The following is a 23,566-nucleotide window of genomic DNA, read 5'->3' as shown; positions in this document are numbered from 1 at the left end:
TGTATTTTTTATTATTACTACATCAGTTCCACCTGAGATCATCAGGCATTAGCCCAGAGGCTGGAGACCTCTGCTCTAGGACGTTGTTGGTTTTCCTTTTAAGTCAGGTTATGATGTAGGTAGTGTCTTAGTAAGAAAGTATGATAGCATTGTGTTGGGTAGAGAGTTGAGCGCAATATCAGTTATTGAGTTAGCACAAAATTCAGGTGCAATATGAAAAGTTGAGCAGAGGGAGAAATCAAGGATGACGCATTAGTAAGCCTTAGTCACTCAAAGTGTCGTTAGGTTACTGATGGAAGTAGAGGAATCATTTCTGTCACTCAAATAGAAATGGCTTGTGGAATATTAGAGCTGTGGTGCCTGGAGCTTGCACAGAAATGGAGATTTTGGAATCATCAGCACAGAAATAAAACTGGTATTTTAAAGTAGCTAAATGCTTCACAGGTGAGAACAGAGAAGGAAGTGTGTCCTGACTGTCAGTTTCATGTTCTTGCCCCTGCACTGCCTGCAGGCCCCTAGGACAGGAGGATCTTGTTGATTGAGGTTCTGGCTGAAGTGGAGGGGTTAGAAATGAACTTGAGCCATGGAGAAATGCAAGTGGGGCCTGATGAGACAATCAAAGTTCTGTGACAGCCAAGAATAGGTAGATTCTTCAGATACTTGAGGGCAAAGGTAAAGGCAGTTGGGGTTTAAGAAGTGTATCTGCTTACACCCTACCTACCTCCTCACCAAAACCCAAAGCAAGGTCAAGGAAAAAATAGTGTAAGAGAGAACTAGTGAAAAACTGAAGTAATTAGGGTTATTTAGGTTGGATAAAAGGAATGTTTGAATGCCCAAATCCATGATGAGGGGTCCTAGAAGACTTGGTAGACTTAAAACACAGCAGTGCTGATTCAGGTTAGGCAGGTGGCAAATGTCCTGATAGGTACGTTATCCTGGTAATGAAGTATTAGCTTCTCCCTCTATCCCTTTCAAAACAGAGTGTAAGACGTGCTTCTCTTCACTAGGCCTTTGGGAGCTCTCTTGTTAAGAAGCAGATAGCTGAATCAAGTGATCTCTTATAGATTGCCAAGAAATGGCAAGGGACCATCTCACCATCCCCTAGACCTGTCATAGGTATACTCTGGTACCTGGGAATCTGAGGGGAATGTGTACCAACTTTCCGTTACCCACATCCCACCCATCTCCTACCATATTCAACCTCACTTACCCACTGCCTACCTCCTCCCTCCCTGACCAAATGCAGTCTGAAGCTTCCCAGAGCCTTGGCCTAATTTCCTCAATGCTTTCATTAGTCATCATACATTCATTTTTTGATAAAAAGGGCAGCCTGGCAGGGTGGGCAGAACACCAGCCATGGAGAGTGTTCAGGGCCTTGGAATCTAATGTTCAGCTATCTCGCTTGGTGATACTGGGGGTTGGGAGGCAGGGGGAACTTTCCTCCTCCAAAGCTAACTTTCCTCCTGTGGTGTGTGTGTGCTCACTCAGTTGTATCGACTCTTTGTGACCCCATAGACTGCAGCCTGCCAGGCTTCTCTGTCCATAGGATTTTGCAGGCAAGAATACTGGAGCAGGTTTCCATTTCCTTCTTCAGGGGATCTTCCTGATGCAAGGATCGAACCCGCGTTTCTTGCATCGCCACGTTGGCAGGCAGGTTCTTTACCACTGTGTCACCTGGGAGTCCCTTCCTCCTGTGGTAGGGAATGCAGTAGAATTAGAGGATATAGAGCACTAGTCTCACCCAAAGGTCTTTAACTTCTTCTAGAAGTCTTTGCTCTGATCTTTGTTTTTATCCCCCTCCCACCCACCCAAACATCTTTATCTAGGCCCTGATCACTATTTTGAGATCAGTTATATGAGTAGTTTGTGATCTGGGGCTAGAAATTTGTCTTTCTCTGGATCCTGTATTTTTTAACTCTAGCCTCTAAAATAAACACCTCTCTTTTGACTTTCCTTTGAAACTTTGACCTCTACTGTAGACCACAATGGTTAGCCTTTTTCTTTGAGTACCCCCTGGAGAACCGGGATTCTGCCCTCCCAAGTCAGCGGGAGCCAGGCTATCTGCTTTATCATTCCAAGGAAGGCCTTTGCAAGTCAAAAGTTAGGTTTCTTCTCTCTGGAGAAGGGCTGAGAAATGTGACTCTCCTACTTGTAGAAGAGGGAGGAAAAGGACACCTTTCACTGCATATAAATGGAGTCCTTCTACAAAGCTGTCATGACAGTTAAGAATGTCGCCAGAGATTCCTGGGGTCCCAGAGTGTAAGTTGTGTAAAGGAAGAATATAAATTTATATGGTAGTAAGTCTGAATTCAAATCTACCTCCTTATGTTTAATTTTAGGTTGGTTGCTTAACTTCTCTGAGCCACACTTTCCTCAGTAGTAAGGGGAATAATTGTAACTCTAACTGGGTTGTTCTGAGGACTGGAGATACATATTAAGCATTGACACTTAGTAGATGCCCAGTTACTTCCTTTCCACCCTTATGATCACACACCAGCAAGCCCTAAGAAGATTGGCGGGAGACCATGGGAAACTCTGGGAAGAGGCCTTAGGGTTTTCTTGTTGTTGTTCAGGTGCTAAATCATGTCTGACTCTTTGCTACCCTGTGGACTGCAGCATGTCAGGCTTCTCTGTCCTTCACTGTCTCCCAGAGTTTGCTCAAGCTCTTATCCATTGAGTTCTTAGGAGTCATTAATTCTGCTCATGGCAAAGATGGGGAGAAGAGGGAGAAGGAAGAGGAGGTGAAGGAGGAGCAGGAGGAGAAAAAGTTTTGTAAGGGCCTGGCAAGCCTAGACTGAGAAAACAGAAGCTTCTATTCTCCAGGCAATGTGGAGCAGTGCCTGGATTTACTGAAATATGGGGCTTGGCTCATGGACAGGTTTCCCTCATCGAGTTGATTCCTTTTTCAGCAGTTTTTCAAGATCCACTATCAGATTGTGACTGCCAACCTGCCTGTCTTGGGCCCTGAACCTATCAAACATGAGGATTTTTTACTGTTCTGTCACCTTAATGATAGCCAGCTTGTTAAGCATGAGCCAAAAGGGTAGGAGTGTCAGGTTGTAATTATTGAATCTGAATGCCACTGTAATGCCTAGGAACGACTCCCTGACAGGAACGTGATGGATGCAGAGAAATCCAAATTCCTTTAGTTTGTTGCCCAGAGTCCATGTGGTTGATTGCCATGAGGGTAAAATGAAAGAGGTTGGAAGAAGCTTGGAAGGATTAGGACTACGAGCTTTGAGGGGAAGTAGGCAAACTGTTCATGGAATTCTCAGTTTCATTAGTGAAAATCTGAGATACAAACCCCTAGAAAACATAAGGCATGTTCTCCATGATTGATAGCTGGGTTGGGAAGATCTGCTGGAGAAGGGATAAGCTACCCACTTCAGTATTCTTGGGCTTCCCTTGTGGCTCAGCTGGTAAAGAATCCACCTGCAATGTAGGAGACCTTGGGGTTGGGAAGATCCCCTGGAGAAGGGAAAGGCTATCCACTCCAGTATCCTGGCCTGGAGAATTCCATGGACTATGTGATCCATGGGGTTGCAAAGAGTCGGATATGGCTAACTCACTTCATCAGGCATCAGGAATGATTTTATTTCTGAAAATCTCCCCTAAGACCATTTGAGAATGTCAGCAAGGTCCTGGGGAAAATGTCAAAGCATCAGATACCTGGGTCTTTGGATGGAGATTCAGTTATGGATGAAAAGAAAAGTCTAGTTTGTTCAATTCCTTAGCAGTTTCATAACTCAGATTTCATGATGAGTAATTTGGCATCTTTATTTATTGAGGGTTTAACCTCAAAGTCAGATAACATTCCCTCTGAGCCCCAGGAAAATAATCTTTTCTTTTGGTTGCCTATTACTTCACCACAATTTTTGTACTTAGATGATATCTCTTACATTCCCTCTTCTACTACCACCTCTTTCTCTCTCTCTCTCTCTCTCTCTCACACACACACACACACACACTTCTTTGTTGATACTGTAGTGTATGTGTGTTTTTACCTTCCTTGAAGGGAGGTAGAGGAAATCTTCCATTTCCTTGACATAGGCTACATTTTAATGGATTTCTTCTTGTCTCTGGTGTCTGACATCTGTGATAGTTGGTAGTTTTAAGTGCACAAATGATTGAGGGCAGGAGAAGGGGATGACAGAGGATGAGATGGTTGGATAGCATCACCAACTCAATGGACATGAATTTGAGCAAACTCTGGGAGATAGTAAGGACAGGGGAAGACTGGTGTGCTGCAGTCCATGGAGTCACAGAGTCTGACATGGCTTAGCAACTAAACAACAACAACAAAACAGAGATAAGGGTAGACTTGCAAAGAACCTGCTTATGGTTTTTCTTGAGATGCCAACTTCCTTAATAAATATTTTACCTTCTTTTTCACTTAAACAAAAACGATGGATTGGTTATTCCCTGTTGGCATTAAAAATTAATGTACTATTAATTCTTTTTGAAGACAAAAAATTTGTTTATTGTGGACAAATATAAAAATACAGAAAAACACAAAAAGGAAAACTAACCACTCTATTTTGGTATTACATGATAGCTAATATTTTTCTCTTTTTAAAACAAAATTGAATTCATTCTGAACATGCTGTTTTGGAACTTCATTTACTTAATTGTATCATGCATGTTTTTCATGTTACCAAATATTTTTCCAGAATATTATTTTAATGGCTAATGTTCCATTATGCAGCCATGACAATTAGTTTGCCCTGATGTTGAACATTTAAATTGTTTTTTTAAATTTAAAACATTAAGAATGTTTCCCTACTCTTGGTGATCAGTCATTTTACTTATTTATTTAACATAGCTGAATATCTCTTCCCTGTGGGGTGTTTGGCCTTTGCAGAGAGGGGAGACTCTAAAGGCTGAGATGCTCAGATTTAGGAGACCAGTGGCTGAGCCCCTAGGGCTCCCCCCCCCACAGATTACCAGTGGAAGATGTAGAAGTGCAAATGAGGAAGGGAGAATCCACAACTTTCCCAGTCTCTTGCCTTGGAGCCCAGCTCCTCCGTGTACAGACACCCCAGGAAACCTAAGTTGAGAGAGCAAACACACTTTGAATATGGTTCAAGTTCAAAGGGCTTGCTTGTTCCTCAAGTTGCTTAGGTTGCTTTAAAATAATACCTTCTAAATTGAGAAATCTGGATTATTTTCCTATAGGCCAGTGCTTGGGCCTGAATTTTATTATCTGATATCTAACACTAATATCAAGGGGTTGGTACTTCCAGTTTCTCTTTTAGATTTGTACATCATTGGAATATAGAAGTGGGGTTTCTCATTCCCTTTCTGGTCCTAAGGTTTCCAAGGAGAGAAACAAAAAGTCTCAAATATGTATACTAGAAGTATTTATTGCAAAATGAAGTTGAGTTCCCAATTTGGGAAAATAACAAAAGAGAGTTGTTCCACAGCTCTTTGGGGAAAAATCCCTCTTGGGAGGCTTTGACTGGATGAGTTGTAGTCACCTGTGCACTTACTGTGCCAATCCCTTCTCCATGGCTCCAGAAATGGTTTCTGAGTTGGAAAAGTTGTCAGGTTATATGAGGTACTGGTTTCCCCAGGAACAGGTAGGGAGAACTTTTCAAAAATGTGCACTGTTAAAAACGCAGCACCAAGAATACCTCCCTGTAGGCAGGCGTGTAGTCTCTGACTCACTTATCTCTATGAACTTATAGCTGACCCTTCCGGAGCTAGCCAGAGTAGGGGAAGGTTACTCTTTCAGGAGTCTGGACAGAACTCTTCCATTTTTGGCTTCCATTCCCTCTGATTCTTAGCCATACAGCTGGATTGGTTGTGGTCTGAAACTCCAGGGGCAAGTATTTTTAAGGTCTTTCTGGACATAGACCCCAAATCAAACTTCCCCTTTAGCAAGCTATAGAATTATAGGCAGGAAGACCAGGAAGTAACTTTCAGAGAAGATGAAATGGGGTCTACCCAAATTAAGAGGCCCAGATTCCCATTTTAGCTCTGTCAAGAACATGCTGTATCATCTTGGGCCTCCACTACCCCATGTACAGCAGATATCAAGAGGATAACAGATCAACCCTGTGGTTTTCCAATTGTTTTCCTTACCTCTTCTCTCCAAGAGAGAAGCTGTGTCCCCTCCACTGTCATACAACTGAGCAGTAAGCTCCTGTGGGGTGCTGTCAGGCGCTGCCCTTGCCCCAGGACCAAGCACTGCCTGGGGAGCGCGTGCAGTAGTACTTGCTCAGCACATGCCTACACTGGTCACACCTGACAGTGCAGCACCACTGGAATTTGCAGTTACAGCTGCTGATAGCCTCAGTTCTTCTCTCTCCCACCTGCAGGCCGCATTCTGTGCACAAGTGCCCACAGCTGCGTTGCTCCCATCTGGATGTGTTGCGACTGTTCTGCAGACACTCCCGACCTTCTGTGCCATAGATGCCCAAGCTGGAATTGCGGGTACAGTAATCCGGTGATTCCTCTAAAAAGATCAGCTCAGCTTCTGCACTAGGAAGGAAGGCCTCAGTGGGTATCCAGTGGCCCTCGGCACTGTTCCCAGCCCTTAGCTGCCGTTTATCCATCTCAATTTTCAGTGCCCGTTCATACTTGGCCTTTAGGTAGTTACCCAACTCCCTGAAGTTAGCTAGCTGTAGCCAGCATGTCTGGATGCTACAGCTGCCCGAGATGCCATGACATTTGCAAGTTCTCTTCATGGTGGCTCTCACTGCCTTCAGAGAAAGAGAGAGGGAGGACAAAAGGAGATTGGCTCTGGGTAGAGAAGATCAAAAGCTAGCAATTAATGGAATATTTTAGAGTTCTGTTTCTTAACTTTAGAGTACATCAGAATTGTGAGGGAGGCCTGTGAAAAATACTTATTCCTGGGCCCTACCTCAGATCTTCTCAATTAGGAAGTTCAGGGGTTTAAAGGCTTTGATATTGGTGATTTTAATGCTCTTCTGCATGATTCTTATGGAAAAAGCCAGGCAAGGGTTGAGAAGGTGACTGGAAACAGGAAACCTAGGCTTAAGGCCCAACTATATCGCTTGTGAGCTTGTTTCTCTTTCTGCCCATAAGATTAAGAATGATCAAGAAAGTATTTTTTTAAAAAGAAGATGAAGAAGAAGGTACTCTGTAAACTAAAAATGAAAAATATGATAATTGGCACTAAGTGTTGCAGCTGAGGGCTAGAGTGTTTGTGGATGTTTGGATTTGTCTTTTGGGCTCTCTTCCAGAGGGAAGGAAACCTGAAGTCTGAAGCCCTGTCCCCAAGGTGATTACCCATTATTTTCGCTTTGAAAACTCTTCGCTACACTGGGCAGCCAGGACATCTAGGTATGGGTTCAAAGCAAAATTTCTATCCTCTTAGCTCCAAATACAACTAGAATCCAGATTTGAGTTCAGAACACTCCAAGGATTTCTACGCACCCCAGAAGTCTTGGGGGACAGTTGATCTTCCAGAGAAGCTTAGATCAGTCCCAACCTCTCCAGACCCAGAAAGACATTAGGACATAAGTTGTATGATAAACCCTTGCTAATATCCTAGAACATGCAGTTGAAATGGTTAAATTTTAAGCCATGGAAGCAAGGCCTTGGATCTGTATTGTTTTATGTTCTCAGAAACCTGCCTGTAAGAAGGAGTTAGCACATAAGGTTTAGTGATAAAAGGACTATACTGGAAGATCTGTGTTCATTGCCTGGTTCTGATGCTAATTTGTTGTATTGCCTTGGCCAAGTGATAGTTCTGCCTTAACTGGTTTTGTCATCCAGAGAATAGGAGTAGCTATCCTAGCCCTGCTGGGTGGTGTGGGATGAAACATGTTTGAGACAGCTCTTGACAAGTTGTGAATGCCTGTACCGATGTGAGACTGTTGTAAATGCTCAGCCTGTTGGCTCCCTGGTCAACTCTTATACGTACCAGCCTGCCTGCTCTGTTGTTATGAAGATTCATCAGGGCTCTGGCATCCTTCCCTTTCTCCAGGCTGTCCACAAAGAGTTTGGAGATTCTTTCCCCAAATTCAACATTGTCACTACAACCTCCCCAGATCCAGCCATGGCCTCCTGCACATAAGGAAAGAGTAAGTTCTGTGTATAGCTTCCAGCTGAGTCTTAGAAGAAGACTCACGGTCATTTTAGCTGACATAGCCAAACCATCCCCAAGAGTTGTAGAAGTGTGTAAAGCTGTAGCTAAAAGTGAGACAGGGAGGGAATTCCCTGGCAGTCCAGTGATTAGGATTCCGTGCTCTCACTGCCATGGCCTGGGCTCAATCCCTGGTCCCCACAAGCTGTGCAGTATGGTAAAAAAAAAAAAAAAAAAAAAAAGTGGAACAGGGAAATGGAGGTATTTAGGGTGGGAATGGGGGTAGGGGGCAGTCCTATTTCTAAAGTCAACTGCCCACCTTCAGGTACTCCCCAGCTCTAGACAATGCAATTCCATACCCAAAGTGAAATTAAGATGCTGGGGCTGGCCCAGATGATCTCAAAGGTTCATTGCTGTTCATTCTAGAATTCTGTGCCATTATTGTACAGTAGTCTTATTAGAGCTGTCTCCTCCCTCATTACTGACAAATCTGAATAAGGATTTTCCAGGCAAGAATCCTGGAGTGGGTTTCCATTTCCTTCTTTAGGGGATCTTCCCAACCCAGGGATCAAACCCAGGTCTCCCGCATTGCATGCAGACTCTTTACTGTCTGAGCCATCAGGGAAGGCCTATAAGTCTCTTAGGCTATCTGCAAATAATTTGATAGCTGTGGATTATGGACAAGCCATTCTAAGCCTGAAATACGAGGGTTAGCTTTAAACTCTCTTTGGCTTCCTCCTTCCTACATGCCTTGTTGATTTTAGAGCTTGGTGCTACTTGCTTATCCTCTAATCATCTTAGCAGAGTCTTGATCTAGGAGGACCCACCGAGGAAATTTCTGCTGGGGTTTAGGGGTTTGAAGAAGCTGTGTCTCTCAGGCTTTCTCTGGAAGACTTTAGCTTATGCTTAGCTCTAAACCCCTTACCTTTTCCCACACCCATCAGAAGGCACAACTTACCTGTTTTACCATTTTTTGACTCATCACAGCCACAGTTTTCAAAGTCACCCATGCTACAGTTCTTGGTAATGGTGTACATGACTCCAGCAGAGCTGATAGCGTGAATGAAAGAAGTCTCCCTGGTAGCTTTGAAAAGAAAGAGGGAACTAGAAACCAGGACCCTGATGACCCAAAGCAGGGGCTTTCAAAAAGCAATGCCATTTCATGTCTCTCTCCTATCCCCCTCCCTCTTTGGGTTTATTAAGAGGATGTTATTCTGCTTGAGAGAACAGTACATGCTTTCCTAGCATCCTTACTTCATATAGGCAGGAATGAGCATCCCCATGCTACAGATGGGGAAAGTAAAACCCAGAGAGAAAGTGATGAAACTGAGGCCACTCTCCTCACCAGTTATGGCATTGGGACCAGGACCCAGTTCCCCTGATAATCCAGCCCAGGCCTCTCTGTTCATAAGCCATTGCTTCTGATCCTCAGACAGTAAGGATTCAGGGCTATGAGGCTGGCTTATGAAAGAGAGAAGAGCATTTTTCTTCTTTCTGAGATGGAGCTGGAGCCATGTAATAATTATAATGATAATACCTACCACTTACTGAGCTCGTATCTGACTAAGGCCTTATAAACATTGTCCCATGTTTTTCTCACCCTATTTGTTGTATACCCCACAGGAAGATACTTTTCCCCTCATTTTCTTTACCCCATTCCCCTCAACTTTCCTCAGGAAACTCATTAGTCATTTCTACATAAATGACTTTCTTGCAAACTACTATGCATAGTTATAAACAGCTGCACAGGTACAGCATGCACACACACCACACACACACACACACACACACCACACACACTCCACATGAGGCATGGCTCAGTGTGATCTCTCAGCTTCTCTGTTGTTGGGATTTTATGACAGCTGAAATTCCCTCAGGGGCTACGAACACTGACTCTTTTCCTCATTTTCATTTCATGCATATGTAAGTGGGTACAAACACAAATACAACATGAATTGGAAAATAGAGTAATTACACTTGTATATAAATACCTTTGTATTCACCTCATTCAACCCTTACAACACTCCTGGTGAACTAAACAGCTGACCTTATTGACCCCAAGGATAATACTGAGGTTCAGAGAAGGGGAAATAACCCACAACAAGGAAGTGGCAGATCACCGATAATGTTTTCATTTCACTGCACACATACATGTTACACATACATACATACTGCATGCCCAACTTCATGGACATATACCCCCTTGTACAGGTTGCACAGACTTACCACTTCTTAGCCTGTTGTGAGTGGAGAGCTGGAGAGCATTTTCAGGGCAGTTCCAACGTTCCCAAGCAAATTGGAATTTGCACTCCTCGATGCCACTCTGGGCGCCCAGGGCCACACTGGTGGTGTAGGTCAGATAGGCCTGGCAAAGGGAAAAGGGTGCGAGCTTCAGCCCTGCCACTCATCAGGTCGTCTGGGTCAGAAGGTACAGACAGGAATCAAATGGGTTAGCTCTCCATTAGGGAATGATTGGTCATAGGTTCCTCTGCGTGTCTGACTTCTGACACTGTCTCCCCTCCCATCTTTTCTTTCCCCAGAAGAGTTCCCTCAGGAACATGAATGGGTAAAAACAGGAGCCGGAGACCATCCTACCTTGGGCCCTGTTATCAGGAAATTGTTCACTGACCTACCAAAAAGAGAAAAAGTGAGGCAGTTGGTGAGTGGGGATGAGACAGTGGAAGCTTCCTTGGTGAGGAGTGAACAGTGGGAGGGAAGGACTTACCAAGCAGAGGCACTGAAGGTTACATAGCATATGCCCACAGCCACTCTGAGCATAAGTAGGTCCCCCATGGCCCTTCCCACCTCCAGAAGACCAAGTCTAGCCCAGGGCCAAGTCCAGAGAAGTGAGGAGAGGGCAGAGTCTTTCTCAGTATTTATGTAGGGAAATGCTGAATGGCCAAGGGGTGAAAAATCAACAGCCCTTCTCATTTGTCCCTCACTGGCAGGGCTGCAGGAGTCACTAACCCAATGAGGGACCAGGGAGGAGGGATTCAGCCCAAAGCCTGCAAGGGAAACCCCGCCCTGCCCCGCCCTGCCAACCCTTCTGCCCTCCCAGGCTGACAGAGGAGCTGAAACTTTTCCCTACTCAGGAGGTTTCTACCCTCTATAAGTCAGACTTCTTTCTCTTCCTACTTGAGGGCTCATTAATTAGAATTTTGTAGCCCAGAGAAGGCAAGTTTCCTTGTCTCTGCAGAATTAACTCTGCTAATTCTGAAGACAGGTCACCTCTCCCTCAAAGTTATGGGGTTCTCACTCATTAATGAGACCCCACTCCTTACCCTGCCTTTTTCTTCAGGGTGTTAACAATTGTAGAGGAACTCTATCTGGAGCTCTCTCCTACTTGTTCTACCCAAGTAAACAAGTGCACCATTCTTGCCTCCTCCCTGATGACTGTAAAGTGGTGTAGGACCCAGGAGCAGACACCTCTGCAACAGTCCCTTCTACCATATTCTACCAGAATAAGTGCAAGTAAATGTCCTTCATTCCTAGTAGGTCTGCAATTTTGTATTTGTTAGAACTCCAGTTTGTTATTGTTGTTCAGTCACTCAGTTGTGTCCAACTCTTTGAGACCCCATTGACTGCAGTTCAGCAGACTTCCCTGTCCTTCACCATCTTCTGGAGCTTGCTCAAACTCATGTCCATTGAGTCAGTGATGCCATCCAACCATCTCATCCTCTGCTGTCCCCTTCTCTTCCTGCCTTCAATCTTTCCCAGCATCAGGGTCTTTTCTAATGGGTCGACTCTTCACATCTGGTGGCCAAAGTATTGCAGTTTCAGCTTCAGCATCAGTCCTTCCAATGGATATTCAGGGTTGATTTCTTTAGATGGGAATGGCTACCCACTCCAGTATTCTGGCCTGGAGAATTCCATGGACTGTATAGTCCATGGGCTCACAAAGAGTCGGACATGACTGAGCAACTTTCACTTCACTTCCTTTAGGATTGACTGGTTTGATCTCTTTGCAGTCCAAGGACACAAGAGTCTTCCAGTTTGTTAACTGCCTGTGTATGTAAGAATCAACCTTTGGGCCACCCAGGGCTATATTTGAAAAGACTGATGCCTTTCTTTCTGATACCACTTTGTTGCTAGGACATAAGCACAGCCATTATTAGGTAGGGCTGGGTACTGCAATGAAGGGATGGAGATCTTCCTTGCTTGGTGAAACTCTTTCCTGAGGCTGAGGAAGGCAGGCTAAAGGGATGCAGAGAAGTTCAAGCAGGAAGTTACTGTCCTGACTCAGTACTCTGTGACCATAATCCAGATCACTTCATAGCACCCTGGACTGGATTTGGATGAGAAAGGGAGGTCAGAAATCACCCACCAAAAAAAAGAAAGATCCCCCACCAAAGGAGTTCCAGGAGCCAAGATGTCCCAGGGCCTTTTTAGTGCAGTATACTCAAAGTATGAACTGGGGTTAGTGTCAGCCAGCAAACTGTTATCTTTATGTGACAAGATAAGTACAGAAATGAGAATGTTTCGAGATTTTTGTAGCAGTTTGACAGAGTGATTTTATGTATGTTGAAATCTAATAATAAGAAATTTGGGCTTCTATTCTGTCTTTTTTTCTATTTCATTTCTCTAGGAGGATGAGTATGAATATCTCAAATGCCAAATGTCCTTAATGCACTACAGCTTGGGCTCTTAACCCAGCATGTTCTCTTCCTTTGCTTGCTTGTAGGGTTCTCTCCTTGGGGAAAAGAGATGTCCCACACTGGGTCACTTGGGAAAAGCTCACCAAGTTTGCCTCAGTGGGCTCTTCCCTGTTTTCTACCTTTCCCAATCAAGAATCTAATGTTCATACCTGTCACTGATATAATATTGTTAAGTCAGTGATACTTAAAAAAAAAAAGAATCTATTGTGTAACTCTCACTTAAGACAGTGAGGTTGATTTCCATGCCACTGTCTATGTGGTCAGAACAGGGGTCACGTTAGACCTGAGGAATTCCACATTCCCCTTGAAAGAGTTTTAGGAGTGATTCCACATTCCCTTCCTGCATATGAGTCACTGGATTGTATTCTTCTGTGCTCCCCATAGCACCTGGCATTTCGTTGGTACTCTATAAAGATAGTCTTTAATTTTCTAGGAAGGAAGGTGGTGGTGAGCCTTTTGTGTGTAAACTTTGTGCTTGTCCCTGCTCACATTTTCTGAAGATCATATAATTTCTCTAAGTGGAATTCCTAAATGGAATGTTAGGAATGTTAAAGAAGGGTCTTTAGGATGTTAAAAAAAGGTCTTTCCTTCAGGTATTAGGAACTTTGGACATTGGCCACTAACTTGTTATGTGACCTTGGGCAAGCCATTGACTATCTCGTGAACTCAGTTACTTCATCTGTAAAATGGGGCAGTTGGGAAGATGTTGAACGTTGCATGACCTCTAAGGATTTTACCAGCTCTCTTCCATGCCATTATCCTAGTTTTCAGATTTAAGAGATTAATTAATCCTGGAGGTGATTGTACGCCAGAGATGGGAAAGTCTTGTCTTCTCTGTCAACATGGTACTCATACATCTTTAAATCCTTTGGTTGGCCAGCTAGATAACCCTATAAGATGCATACCTAGAGGGCAACCAATGTCTTCTTCAGAGTCCTTTGGGAGCCTGTCTACAGAAGACCTCTGTACTAGACTGACCAATAGTCATGTGGTAGAAGGTCTCCTGGAAGGAGAGAAAGCCAGAGATGGATACTCCACACTGAAGTCTACTTATAGCCAACCTGTGCATCCATTTCTTTAAATTCAGCTTTATCATCTCATTAGGCTTTTGTTTTATTTATGTGAACCATTTTAAAAATCTTTATTGAACTTGTTATAACATTGCTTCTATTTCCCCTACCAGGAATTGAACCCGTATCCTGTGCATTGAAAGGCAAAACCTTAACCACTGGACCATCAGGGAAGTCCCTCAGTTTTTTTTTTTTTCCTTTTTTAGTATTGTATTCACTTATTTATTTTTGCCTGCCCTGGTCTTTGCTGCTTTGCATGGGCTTTTCTCCAGCTGCAGGGAGTGGGGCTACTCTTTGCTGCAGAGCACGGGCTTCTCACTGCAGGGGCTTCTCTGGTGCAGAGCACAGGCTCTAGGCACTCAAGCTTCAGCAGCTGTAGCTCTTGGGCTCAGCAGTTGCGGCACATGAGCTTAGTTGCTCTGTGGCATGTGGAATCTTCCTGGACCAGGGATCAAACCTGTATCCCTTGCACTGGCAGGTGAATTCTTATCCCCTGAGCCAATTGGCTTTTAAATGATGATTCAATTCTTGGTTTCTCTCTTAGGAATGGAAATCAGGAACTGAAAAAGTGGAAACAGTGACAGATTTTATTTTCTTGGGCTCCAAAATCACTGTGGATGGTGACAACAGCTACGAGATTAAAAGAAACTTGCTCCTTGGAAGGAAAACTCTGACAAACCTAGACAGTGTATTAAAAGCAGAAACATCACTTTGCCAAAAAAGGTCCATATAGTCAAAGCTGTGGTTTTTCTAGTAGTCATGTACAGATGTGGGAGTTTGACCATAAAGAAGGCTAGGTTCCAAAGAATTGATGTTTTTTAACTGAGGTGCTGGAGAAGATCCTTGAGAGTCCCTTGGACAGCAAGAAGATTAAACCAGTCAATCTTAAAGGAAATCAACCCTGAATATTAAATGGAAGGACTGATGCTGAAGCTCTAATGCTTTGGCCACCTGATGCAAAGAGCCAACTCATTGGAAAACACCCTGAGGCTGGGGAAAATTGAGGGCAAGGGAAGGAGTGATAGAGGATGAGATGATTGGATGGCATCGCTGACTCAATGGACATGAGCTTGAGCAAAGTCTGGAAGATAGTGAAGGACAGGGAAGCCTGGTGTGCTGCAGTCCATGGGGTCTCAAAGAGTCCGACACAACTTAGTGACTGAACAACAATGACCGGACAAACAGGATAGCGGTGTCTCTGAACTAGGGGTGTGCCGGCAGATATTCAGCAGCCAGTTTCAGTGTGACAGAAGCCGTGCTTGGTAGTGCTTCCTGATTTGCATGGAGTACATACTCCTACCATGGTTGATTTCAAACTGCCAATGTGGACTTGGAAAGAGATGAATAGTTGCACATTATTATACAGTTATTTTTATCATACATATAATAGATGTAAATAACCTTAATGGTATAGATAATAGTGAAGTCTAGTAAAATAACTAGGAAATGATAAATTTTGGGTTTTTTTGGCTGTGCAATGTGACTTATGGAATTTTAGTTTCCTGACCAGGGATCAAACCCTGGGCCCCAGCAGTGAGAGCACTGAGTCCTAATCACCAGACTACCAGTGAATTCCCTTTTTTCCCCTTTGCTTTTACTATAATTTATTTATAAATTAATTATAAACAATTAATTTGTTTTTATTATATATAATATATAAGTAAGTAAGTGTTAGTCGCTCAGTTGTGCCCGACTCTGCAACCCCATGGACTGCAGCCCACCAGGCTCCTCTGTCCATGAGATTTTCCAGGCAAGGATACTGGAGTGGGTTGCCATTTCCTTCTCCAGGGGATCTTCCCAACCCAGGGATCGAATCCAGGTCTCCTGCACTGCAGGCAGATTCTTTACTGACTGAGCTACAAGGGAAGCCCTATAATATATAATTTATTTATAAATATATATTATTATATAAATAATTTTATAAATAAATTAATTGCTCAGTTGTGTCTGACTCCTTGCCACCCCATGGACTGTACAATTCTCCAGGCTACTGATGTTGGTAGCTTTTCCCTTCTCCAGGGGATCTTCCTAGCCCAGGGATCAAGCCCAGGTCTCCCACCTTACAGGCGATTCTTTACCAGCTGAGCCACAAGGAAAGCCCATTTATTTGTAAGCTTAACTGTAAGTTTATATACTTTAATTTTAATAACAACTGTGTTTAACAAGCAGTTTGCAAAATTCTGGTCTGTGTTGTTGTTTAATCACTAAGTTGTGTCTGACTCTTTGTGACCCCATGGACTGTAGCCCTCCAGGTTGCTCTGTCCATGGTATTTCCCAGCAAGAACACTGGAGTGAGTTGCCATTTCCTCCTCCAGGGGCTCTTCCCCACCCAGGGATTGAACCTGCATCTTCTGCATTGACTGGTGAGTTCATTACCACTGAGCCTCCAGGGAAGCCCATATCTAACTGTATGTAGAACATCAAGTGGTAAGTGGGATGCAATTAATAAATGCACTGGAATGGTATTCATAGAGCTAGAGAGGAGTAGGACAGGATAATCCTGAAGGCCCCTTCCACCTCATGTTCCAGGATGTTGAGATTCCAGGAGTCTCAAGGGAACACTGGGGGCAGTAATCAATGAGTAAGCCAGAGTCACCCTTGCTGTGCCCAGCTTTCAGGAAATCTAGAGACTATTTATAGAGCCACAGAGTGTCTAAGCTAGAGGGTCCCATTTTTACAAGGATATAACTGAGGCCCAGAGAAAGAGAGAGAATTTACTCAGGGTCACAGAGTGAACTGGGGCAAAGAGACCTTGAGGATACCATCCTGGTTTGCCCAGGATTGAGGTGTTTGCAGTGGTGTGGGACTTTCAATGCTTAAACCAGAACAATCTTGGGTAAACCAGGACGGTTGTTCACCCTTTGGTGACTATAGTATGTCTTCCTCTTAATGTGCTTTCTCACTAAACTCCCCAAACCCCTAGTTCCCCCTCATTTCTTTTCCAGGCTCCTTTGCCAGAACTCTGAGATTAGAGGGGCTGTTTAGACTGTGGAGCAAGTTGCGGGGTGTGTGTGTGGGAGTTGAGTGAGAGGGCGGAGGTGGTTGGAGAATACCAGAAGAGAAAGAGGTAGGATTTCTGACTTTTAACACTCCTCTGCTAATTAGATAAGGGGCGGAGATGGGGGGTGGAGAGAATGAGCCTCCATGCATATTCTTCTGAGCAGTGACACTGAGCAGAGCTCAGGCATTTTTAATCTCTGATCTCCACCCCTTCTCTCTGGAAGCTTGTCTCTTCCCACCCCCTGGTGACTCCCAGTCCAAATGCCACAGCTGCTTGAGCTCCTGACCCTCCCTTTTAGCTCCTGATCCCCCAGTTTAGCCTCAATGACTTGCAAAGTTCCTCAACAATATGCCCAGGGAAGGAAGAGGAGAATATTTCAATTTTCCCTTTGAGATCTCGGGTTCCAGGTGTGGGGAAGAAAACAGGCCTTCCTGTGTGGAAAATGGGAGCAGTTGCTGGAACACATAGGCCTGTGAGGGCTGGGACACATGAGAGAGGATAAATCTGCAAGCCATGACTGGATGTTTCTAGCCTGAAGGTGTATTTCTTTCATCACTTGGGAAGCTCCTTAGGACTTGGTATTGTCAATCCCAACCATATAGGAATCTCTTCAAGGATAGTAGCACATTCTCCTGTCAAACTGAGGTGCCCAGATGGCAGAAGCTGGATCACCTCAGTTCAGTTCAGTCGCTCAGTTGTGTCTGACTCTTTGTGACCCCATGGACTGCAGCACGCCAGGCTTCGCAGGCACCAACTCCCAGACCTTATTCAAACTCATTGAGTCAGTGATGCCATCCAACCATCTCATCGTTTGCCGTCCCCCTCTCCTCCCGCCTTCAATCTTTTCTAGAATACGGGTCTTTTCCAATGAGTTGGTTCTTCGTGTCAAGTGGCCAGAGTATTGGAGTTTCAGCTTCAGCATCAGTCCTTACAATGAATATTCAGGACTGATTTCCTTTAGGATGGACAGGTTGGACCTCCTTGCGGTCCCAGGGACTCTCAAAAGTCTTCTCCAACACCATAGTTAAAAATAATCAGTTCTTCGGCACTCAGCTTTCTGTACAGTCCAACTCTCACATCCATACATGACTACTGGAAAAACCATAGCTTCGATTAGACAAACCTTTGTTGGTAAAGTAATGTCTCTGCTTTTTAATATGTTGTCTAGTTTGGTCATAACTTTTCTTCCAAGGAGCAAGTATCTTTTAATTTCATGGCTGCAGTCACCATCTGCAGTGATTAGCCTGAAAAGATTTGAGATTGGAGGGGCTCATCCTAGGAGAGATTTCAGTTGGCTTAAAACCCCTTTATTGTATCTTGTATTATGTCACTGTTCAAAATGCCCATCTCTGGACATTGGATATGACACAGAAATTCTCAGTTAATGTTTCTTGATTGATAGTTGGGGAAGAAAGTATGGAGATGATTGGGGGATTTTATTAGTTTTCTGAGAATATACATCCATCTGTTTATTCTAAAGATACCTGCCTACTTAGTTCTGGCTAGTATTCCACAGTTATGGTCTAAGATGAATTATCATTACTTGTTTTTATCCTGGGGGAGCTCTTAGTTCGGTCTAAGAGAGAGGAGCTTAAACAATTCATACTAATACAGTGAGATAAAGTACTCTGGAAAGGTTTGGGGGGTGTAGGGATAATCAGTTTGGAGAAGGCAATGGCACCCCACTCCAGTACTCTTGCCTGGAAAATCCCATGGATGGAGGAGCCTGGTAGGCTGCAGTCCATGGGGTCGCTAAAAGTCGGACAGGACTGAGCGAATTCACTTTCACTTTTCACTTTCATGCATTGGAGAAGGAAATGGCAACCCACTCCAGTATTCTTGCCTAGAGAATCCCATGGATGGGGGAGCCTGGTGGGCTGCCGTCTATCCGGTCGCACAGAGTTGGACATGACTGAAGCGACTTAGCAGCAGCAGCAGCAGCAGCAGGAATAATCAGTTAACGCCATAGACAAGGACTTCTGATAGAGACCTGCCATCTGGTGGCAATGAATGGTATAACATGGCTTTGTTGCTCTGATGAGGGATCAGTTCAATTCAGTTCAGTCGCTCAGTGGTGTCCAACTCTTTGCGACCCCATGGATTGCAGCAGGCCAGCCTCCCTGTCCATCATCAACTCCTGGAGTTCACTCAAACTCAGGTCCATCGAGTCGGTGATATAGGACCTCAATTTCAACCTTTACTGAGGCACCTGCCTAATGGGTAGCCAGCCCAGTGGTTGGCAGTGTGATGCATATACATATGCATATTGCTTCTAAGATGACTTTGGTCTTTAAAAAATTTGCAGTGTGCTTGTTGATATAAAATATAATTGAAAATGCTGTCACGCAAATAACATTTTTTATACATGTATAACACTTGATATACACACATGAACAAATATACTTGAAATAATATATAACTGATTAATACTTGTTACCAAAAAGGTAAACAAATGGAAACATGTAATGTAGAAAATGAGAGTCTCCCCTGTCCCACTTCCTGTGAGTAACCATTATCAACAGTTTAGTATGGATTCTTTTCTCTGCAAATACAAATGTTTATAAATACCTACCTAATTTAAAAATAGAATGGTGCTATAATTCCTCAATTTGGTTTTTAAGCTTTTTTAATATTTATTTATTTGGCTGCGCCAGATCTGAGTTGCAGCATGTGAAATCTTCGATCTTCATTGTGTCAGGCGGGATCTTTCCTTGCGGCATGTGCAATCTAGTTCCCTGACCAGGGATTGAATCCAGGCCCCCTGCCCTGGGAGTGCAGAGTCTTAACCAGTGGACCATCAGAGAAGTCCCGGTTTTTAACCTTCCTTTTACATCATGGACCTTTTTCTGTGATACTACATGTCAGTCTAACTTGTTTTCTCTTCATTTTTATATTAAATCAAAAATTAAGCATGTTATAATGAGTAAGTAGTCTATAAGATTTGTTAAGAAAAGCATTGAAAGTGAAAGTGAAGTCGCTCAGTCGTGTCCAATTCTTTGCGACCCCGTGAACTGTATAGCCTACCAGGCTCCTCTGTCCATGGCATTCTCTGAGCCACCATACCCGCATTGTCCTCTCGAGAAGCTACAACTTTCAATTCTTTTATCTGGTGCTATTAGCATTATCTCCATATTTCTAAAAACAAACAAACCTATTTGTGTCCTATTTATTGATTTTTTTTGTTTTAAGTATTATTTGTTGTCTTCCCACCATGGATAATGAGAATTGGCCTCTGTTTTCTTTTCACACTTATCAAATCCAAATGCATCTTTCTCATCTTTTCTTACCCCATGGACTACTGTGGTCCATCAGGCTCCTCTGTCCATGGAATTCTCCAGGCAAGAATACTAGAGTGGGTTGCCATTTCCTTCTCCAGGGGATCTTCCTGACCCAGGAATCCAACCTGGGTCTCCTACATTGCAAGCAGTTTCTTTGCTCTCTGAGTCATTTTCTAGTTCAGGTAAATTTACTTAGGTCAGTATTGAGTTATTTACATTACAATCGTGTATACTATTTAGAGGAGAGTCATGTAACAAATCAGGCTTACTGTTTTTTCTCTATATGTCTTTTTGTTTTCCCTGGAATTAACAATATCATTTTTTGTTGTTGTTTGCTTAGTTTTCTATGCAGTGTCAGCACTTTAGGCCCCAATTCTGCCCTTAGCTAAAAGACCTCTTGTTTAGCTCTTGGACTTGCTCCAATCTGGCTTAGTTACTTCTCTATATATTGCATAGCTATCACCTTAGCGTCTTCTTTCACCATCAGGATGAAGGTTCAGTATATTTCTTCCCTTTGTTGCACATCTTGTTTCTTAAATTTTGTGTCTTTCTATTTTTGTTTACTCCCTCATTTTGGTGGATAACATTTTGGTGGCTTCCTGAGAAAGGGTCATAGGAAGCAAATTTTTTGAGAACTCACATACCTGAAAAATTTGCTCTCATTTGATTGATATTTAAAATCTTTAAATTACTATTTTGGTAGAGTTTAGAATTATAGATTGGAAATATTTTCCTATAGAATGTTGAGGTAATTGTTCCAATGTCTTCTAGTTTCCAGTGTTGCTGTTGAGAAATCTTATCTTGTCTTGGATGCTAGTCTTCTGTAGCTTACCTGTTCTCCCCTCCCCCTACCCCTTTAGAATCTTTTAGAAACGCTTTGTTTAGCTCCACCACAGTGAAATTTCCCAATGATGTGGCTTTGGTTTAGAACTTTTTAGTTTCTTGTGTTTAGTACTCCTGGACTCTTTCAATCTATAAATATGTTTTTGTGGCCTGATAAACTTTCTGCATCTGGGGTGGACTGAGTAAAATCAATTCCTGCAGTTGCTTAGCAGACACCATCTTCCAGCAGGTGACCTCATGTCCCCCTGCCCAACTCAGGAAGTAGAACCAAGGACAAATCAAGGCAGATAACGAAAGGACCATTCTTAAATATTTGAAACTATTGGAAAATGGAGTAGATAAAATATTTTGGTATTAACATTATAGTGAACAATGCTTACATCTAAATGTTTACAAACTTCTCTTAACTTTTTCTTTCACACTCACCCTTCCATTGAAACTGCTTTAGATTACCAGTGATCTCCATATTGTCAAGTCCAGATTGATGTAGATGATTCACTCTTCAACTTGTAACTTCTGTTTCTTGCAGCTTCCAGGACTTCAGAGATGATTGGTTTTCCTTTTATCTCTGGTCACTCTGTTTCCATCTGCTTGTTCCTCTTCATTTCTCTGACCTACTAATGTTGGAAAGTCTTGAGGCTCCTTCCTTGGACATTCTCTATTTTTCATCTGTATTTACTCCCACATGGTGACCATCCCAAAATTATATCTTTTTTTTTTTTTCTTAAATTATCCCCTTTTGCCTTCAAGAGTTAGCCCTATTCTTAGGGCAGACCTCCTGAGTGGGAGATTGCTGCATGTCCTGCCAGACTTCAGAGTTATATCTTTATACCTCACCTAAGTTATAGCTTTATAAGAGACCTCAGCTAAGCTCTAAACTTTTTTTTTTAAGCTCCAAACTTAAAAAAAGAATTTGTTTATTTATTTTTGTCTATGTCAGGTCTTTGTTGCAGCACTGCCATGCGAGGGCTTCTCTCTGGTTGTGGCTCTCTCTGTGGGCTCCGGAGAGCATATAGTTTGTCGCATGTGGGCTCTCCAGCTGAGGTATGTGGGCTCAGTAGTTGTGGTGCATGGGTTAGTTGCCCCGAGCCATGTGGGATGTTAGTTCCCTGACCAGGGATTGAACCCCCGCATTGGAAAGCAGATTCTTAACCACTGGACCACCAGGGAAGTCCCTTTGAACTTGTATATCCAACTGCCTACTGGACATCCTCCAGGAAGGCCTTATTGGCTATCGAGCAGGCATTTCAAATGTGACATGTCCAAAACAGAGCTTCCTGTTCTCTTCCTCCTCACTCTCAATCTGATCCTCTAACAAGTCTTCCCATCTCAGTAAATGGCAACTCTATCCTTCAGTAGTTAAGGGCAATTTTAGACTCTTTTTCCTCACACCTAACATCTACTCTGATAGCAAACCTCAGCACTAACAGGCTAGATATTTTACAGGCTAATCTTTACTGTCTGTTTCCCCTAACAGAATATAAACATCATCAAAACAGAATTTTGTCTATTTTAGTCATTGTTGTATCCTCAGGGCCGACAATAATGCTGAGTACATAGTTGACATTCAGTAGATATTTGTTCAATGAATTTTAAAAGATACACATTCTTAGGAATGTTTAAAAGTCAAATTTAGTAAGGCATAACTTACACACAGTAAACTTTATCCTTCTTAAGTATTGATATATAAAAAGTTCTAACAAATATGCACGGTTATGTAGTAACCATCACAACCAACACATAGAACATTTCCATCACTCCAAATTCTTCTGTGCTCATTATAATCAACCCCTCCCCCATCATAGTCCCTGGCAACCACTGATCTTATTTCTGTGTGCATTTATGTATATACATATGTAATATTTTTTAAAGACTTAATTTTCTTAGGGCAGTTTTAGATTTACAAAAAAATTGAGAGAAAAGTACAGAGATTTCCCATATATCCCCTGTCCCCATACACATGTAACTTATCCTGTTATCAGTATTGCTTACCACAATGGTACATTTCTACTTACACTGACCCTTTGTAATCACTCAAAGTCCATAGTTTACATTAGGGTTCACTCTTGATGTTGTTCATTCTATGGGTTCAAACAAATATATAAGGACATGCATCCATCATTATGGTAGCAAACAGTATTATTATTATCCTAAAAATACCCTACAATAGACTGACCCAGACTTGCCCGTGAATGTCCAGGAGACTCCAGTGGAGGCATGGGTTGGTGGTGGCCTGCTACAGGACTGGGGACACTGAGTGTAGCAGTACAGGCCTGGGATCTTTTGAAGGAGGTCGCCATTATCTTTATTACCTCCACCATAGTTTGGTAAATAGCAGGGAGGGAACACAGCTCCACCCATCAAAAGAAAATTGGATTAAAGATTTACTGAGCACAGTCCTGCCCATCAGAACAAGACCCAGTTTTCCCCTCGGTCAGTCTCTCCCATCAGGAAGCTTCCGTAAGCCTCTTATCCTTCTCCATCAGAGGGGAGACAGACTGAAAATCACAATAACAGAAAAACAAACAATCTGATCACATGGACCACAGCCTTGTCTAATTCAATGAAACTATGAGTCATGCCATGTGGGGCCGCTCAAGATGGACGGGTCATGGTGGAGAGTTCTGACAAAATGTGGTCCACTGGAGAAGGGAATGGCAAACCAT

At 43.1% G+C, this 23,566-nt stretch overlaps 1 protein-coding gene, 1 long non-coding RNA gene and 1 other non-coding gene across 4 annotated transcripts; 1 reads left to right on the top strand and 2 right to left on the bottom strand.

The window, feature by feature from the left end:
• Nucleotides 1–4,456: 4,456 nt before the first annotated feature.
• Nucleotides 4,457–11,045, bottom strand: WNT8A (Wnt family member 8A). Its single transcript, XM_004008823.5, has 6 exons — nt 10,779–11,045; nt 10,649–10,682; nt 10,280–10,418; nt 9,012–9,137; nt 7,892–8,034; nt 4,457–6,704 (listed from the first exon to the last, which is right to left on the bottom strand). Exons 1-6 carry the CDS (start codon nt 10,982–10,984, stop codon nt 6,159–6,161), a joined length of 1,194 nt encoding a protein of 397 aa, XP_004008872.4. The 5' UTR covers nt 10,985–11,045; the 3' UTR covers nt 4,457–6,158.
• LOC114114879 (uncharacterized) lies at nt 6,179–16,149 on the top strand. 2 transcript variants are annotated; one of them, XR_006060058.2, is made up of 4 exons: nt 6,179–6,435; nt 7,209–7,308; nt 10,594–10,712; nt 13,892–16,149. It is a non-coding gene; the product is annotated as an uncharacterized LOC114114879 (long non-coding RNA). The 2 variants fall into 2 exon arrangements; XR_003589439.3 differs by lacking the exon at nt 10,594–10,712 and having other exon boundaries at nt 13,892–16,148.
• Nucleotides 16,150–21,628: 5,479 nt separating this feature from the next.
• Nucleotides 21,629–21,763, bottom strand: LOC114115088 (small Cajal body-specific RNA 11). The gene has a single exon (XR_003589586.1). It is a non-coding gene; the product is annotated as a small Cajal body-specific RNA 11 (non-coding RNA).
• Between the last annotated feature and the right edge of the window lie 1,803 nt (nt 21,764–23,566).

Source organism: Ovis aries, chromosome 5 (genome assembly GCF_016772045.2).
Source record: "Ovis aries strain OAR_USU_Benz2616 breed Rambouillet chromosome 5, ARS-UI_Ramb_v3.0, whole genome shotgun sequence".
NCBI lineage: Eukaryota > Metazoa > Chordata > Mammalia > Artiodactyla > Bovidae > Ovis > Ovis aries.
The sequence above is the reverse complement of the archived record's forward strand: the minus strand, read 5'-3'. Positions and strand labels throughout refer to the sequence as shown.

Excerpts from the sequence above, each read along its gene's own strand:
- WNT8A (XM_004008823.5), bottom strand. The coding sequence starts at position 10,984 with ATGAGAAGGGCTGTTGATTTTTCACCCCTTGGCCATTCAGCATTTCCC. Across the intron at positions 9,138-10,279 it reads TCACAACAGGCTAAGAAGTG|CTACCAGGGAGACTTCTTTC; the intron begins GTAAGTCTGTGC and ends TTCTTTTCAAAG. Across the intron at positions 8,035-9,011 it reads GTCAAAAAATGGTAAAACAG|GAGGCCATGGCTGGATCTGG; the intron begins GTAAGTTGTGCC and ends CCTTATGTGCAG.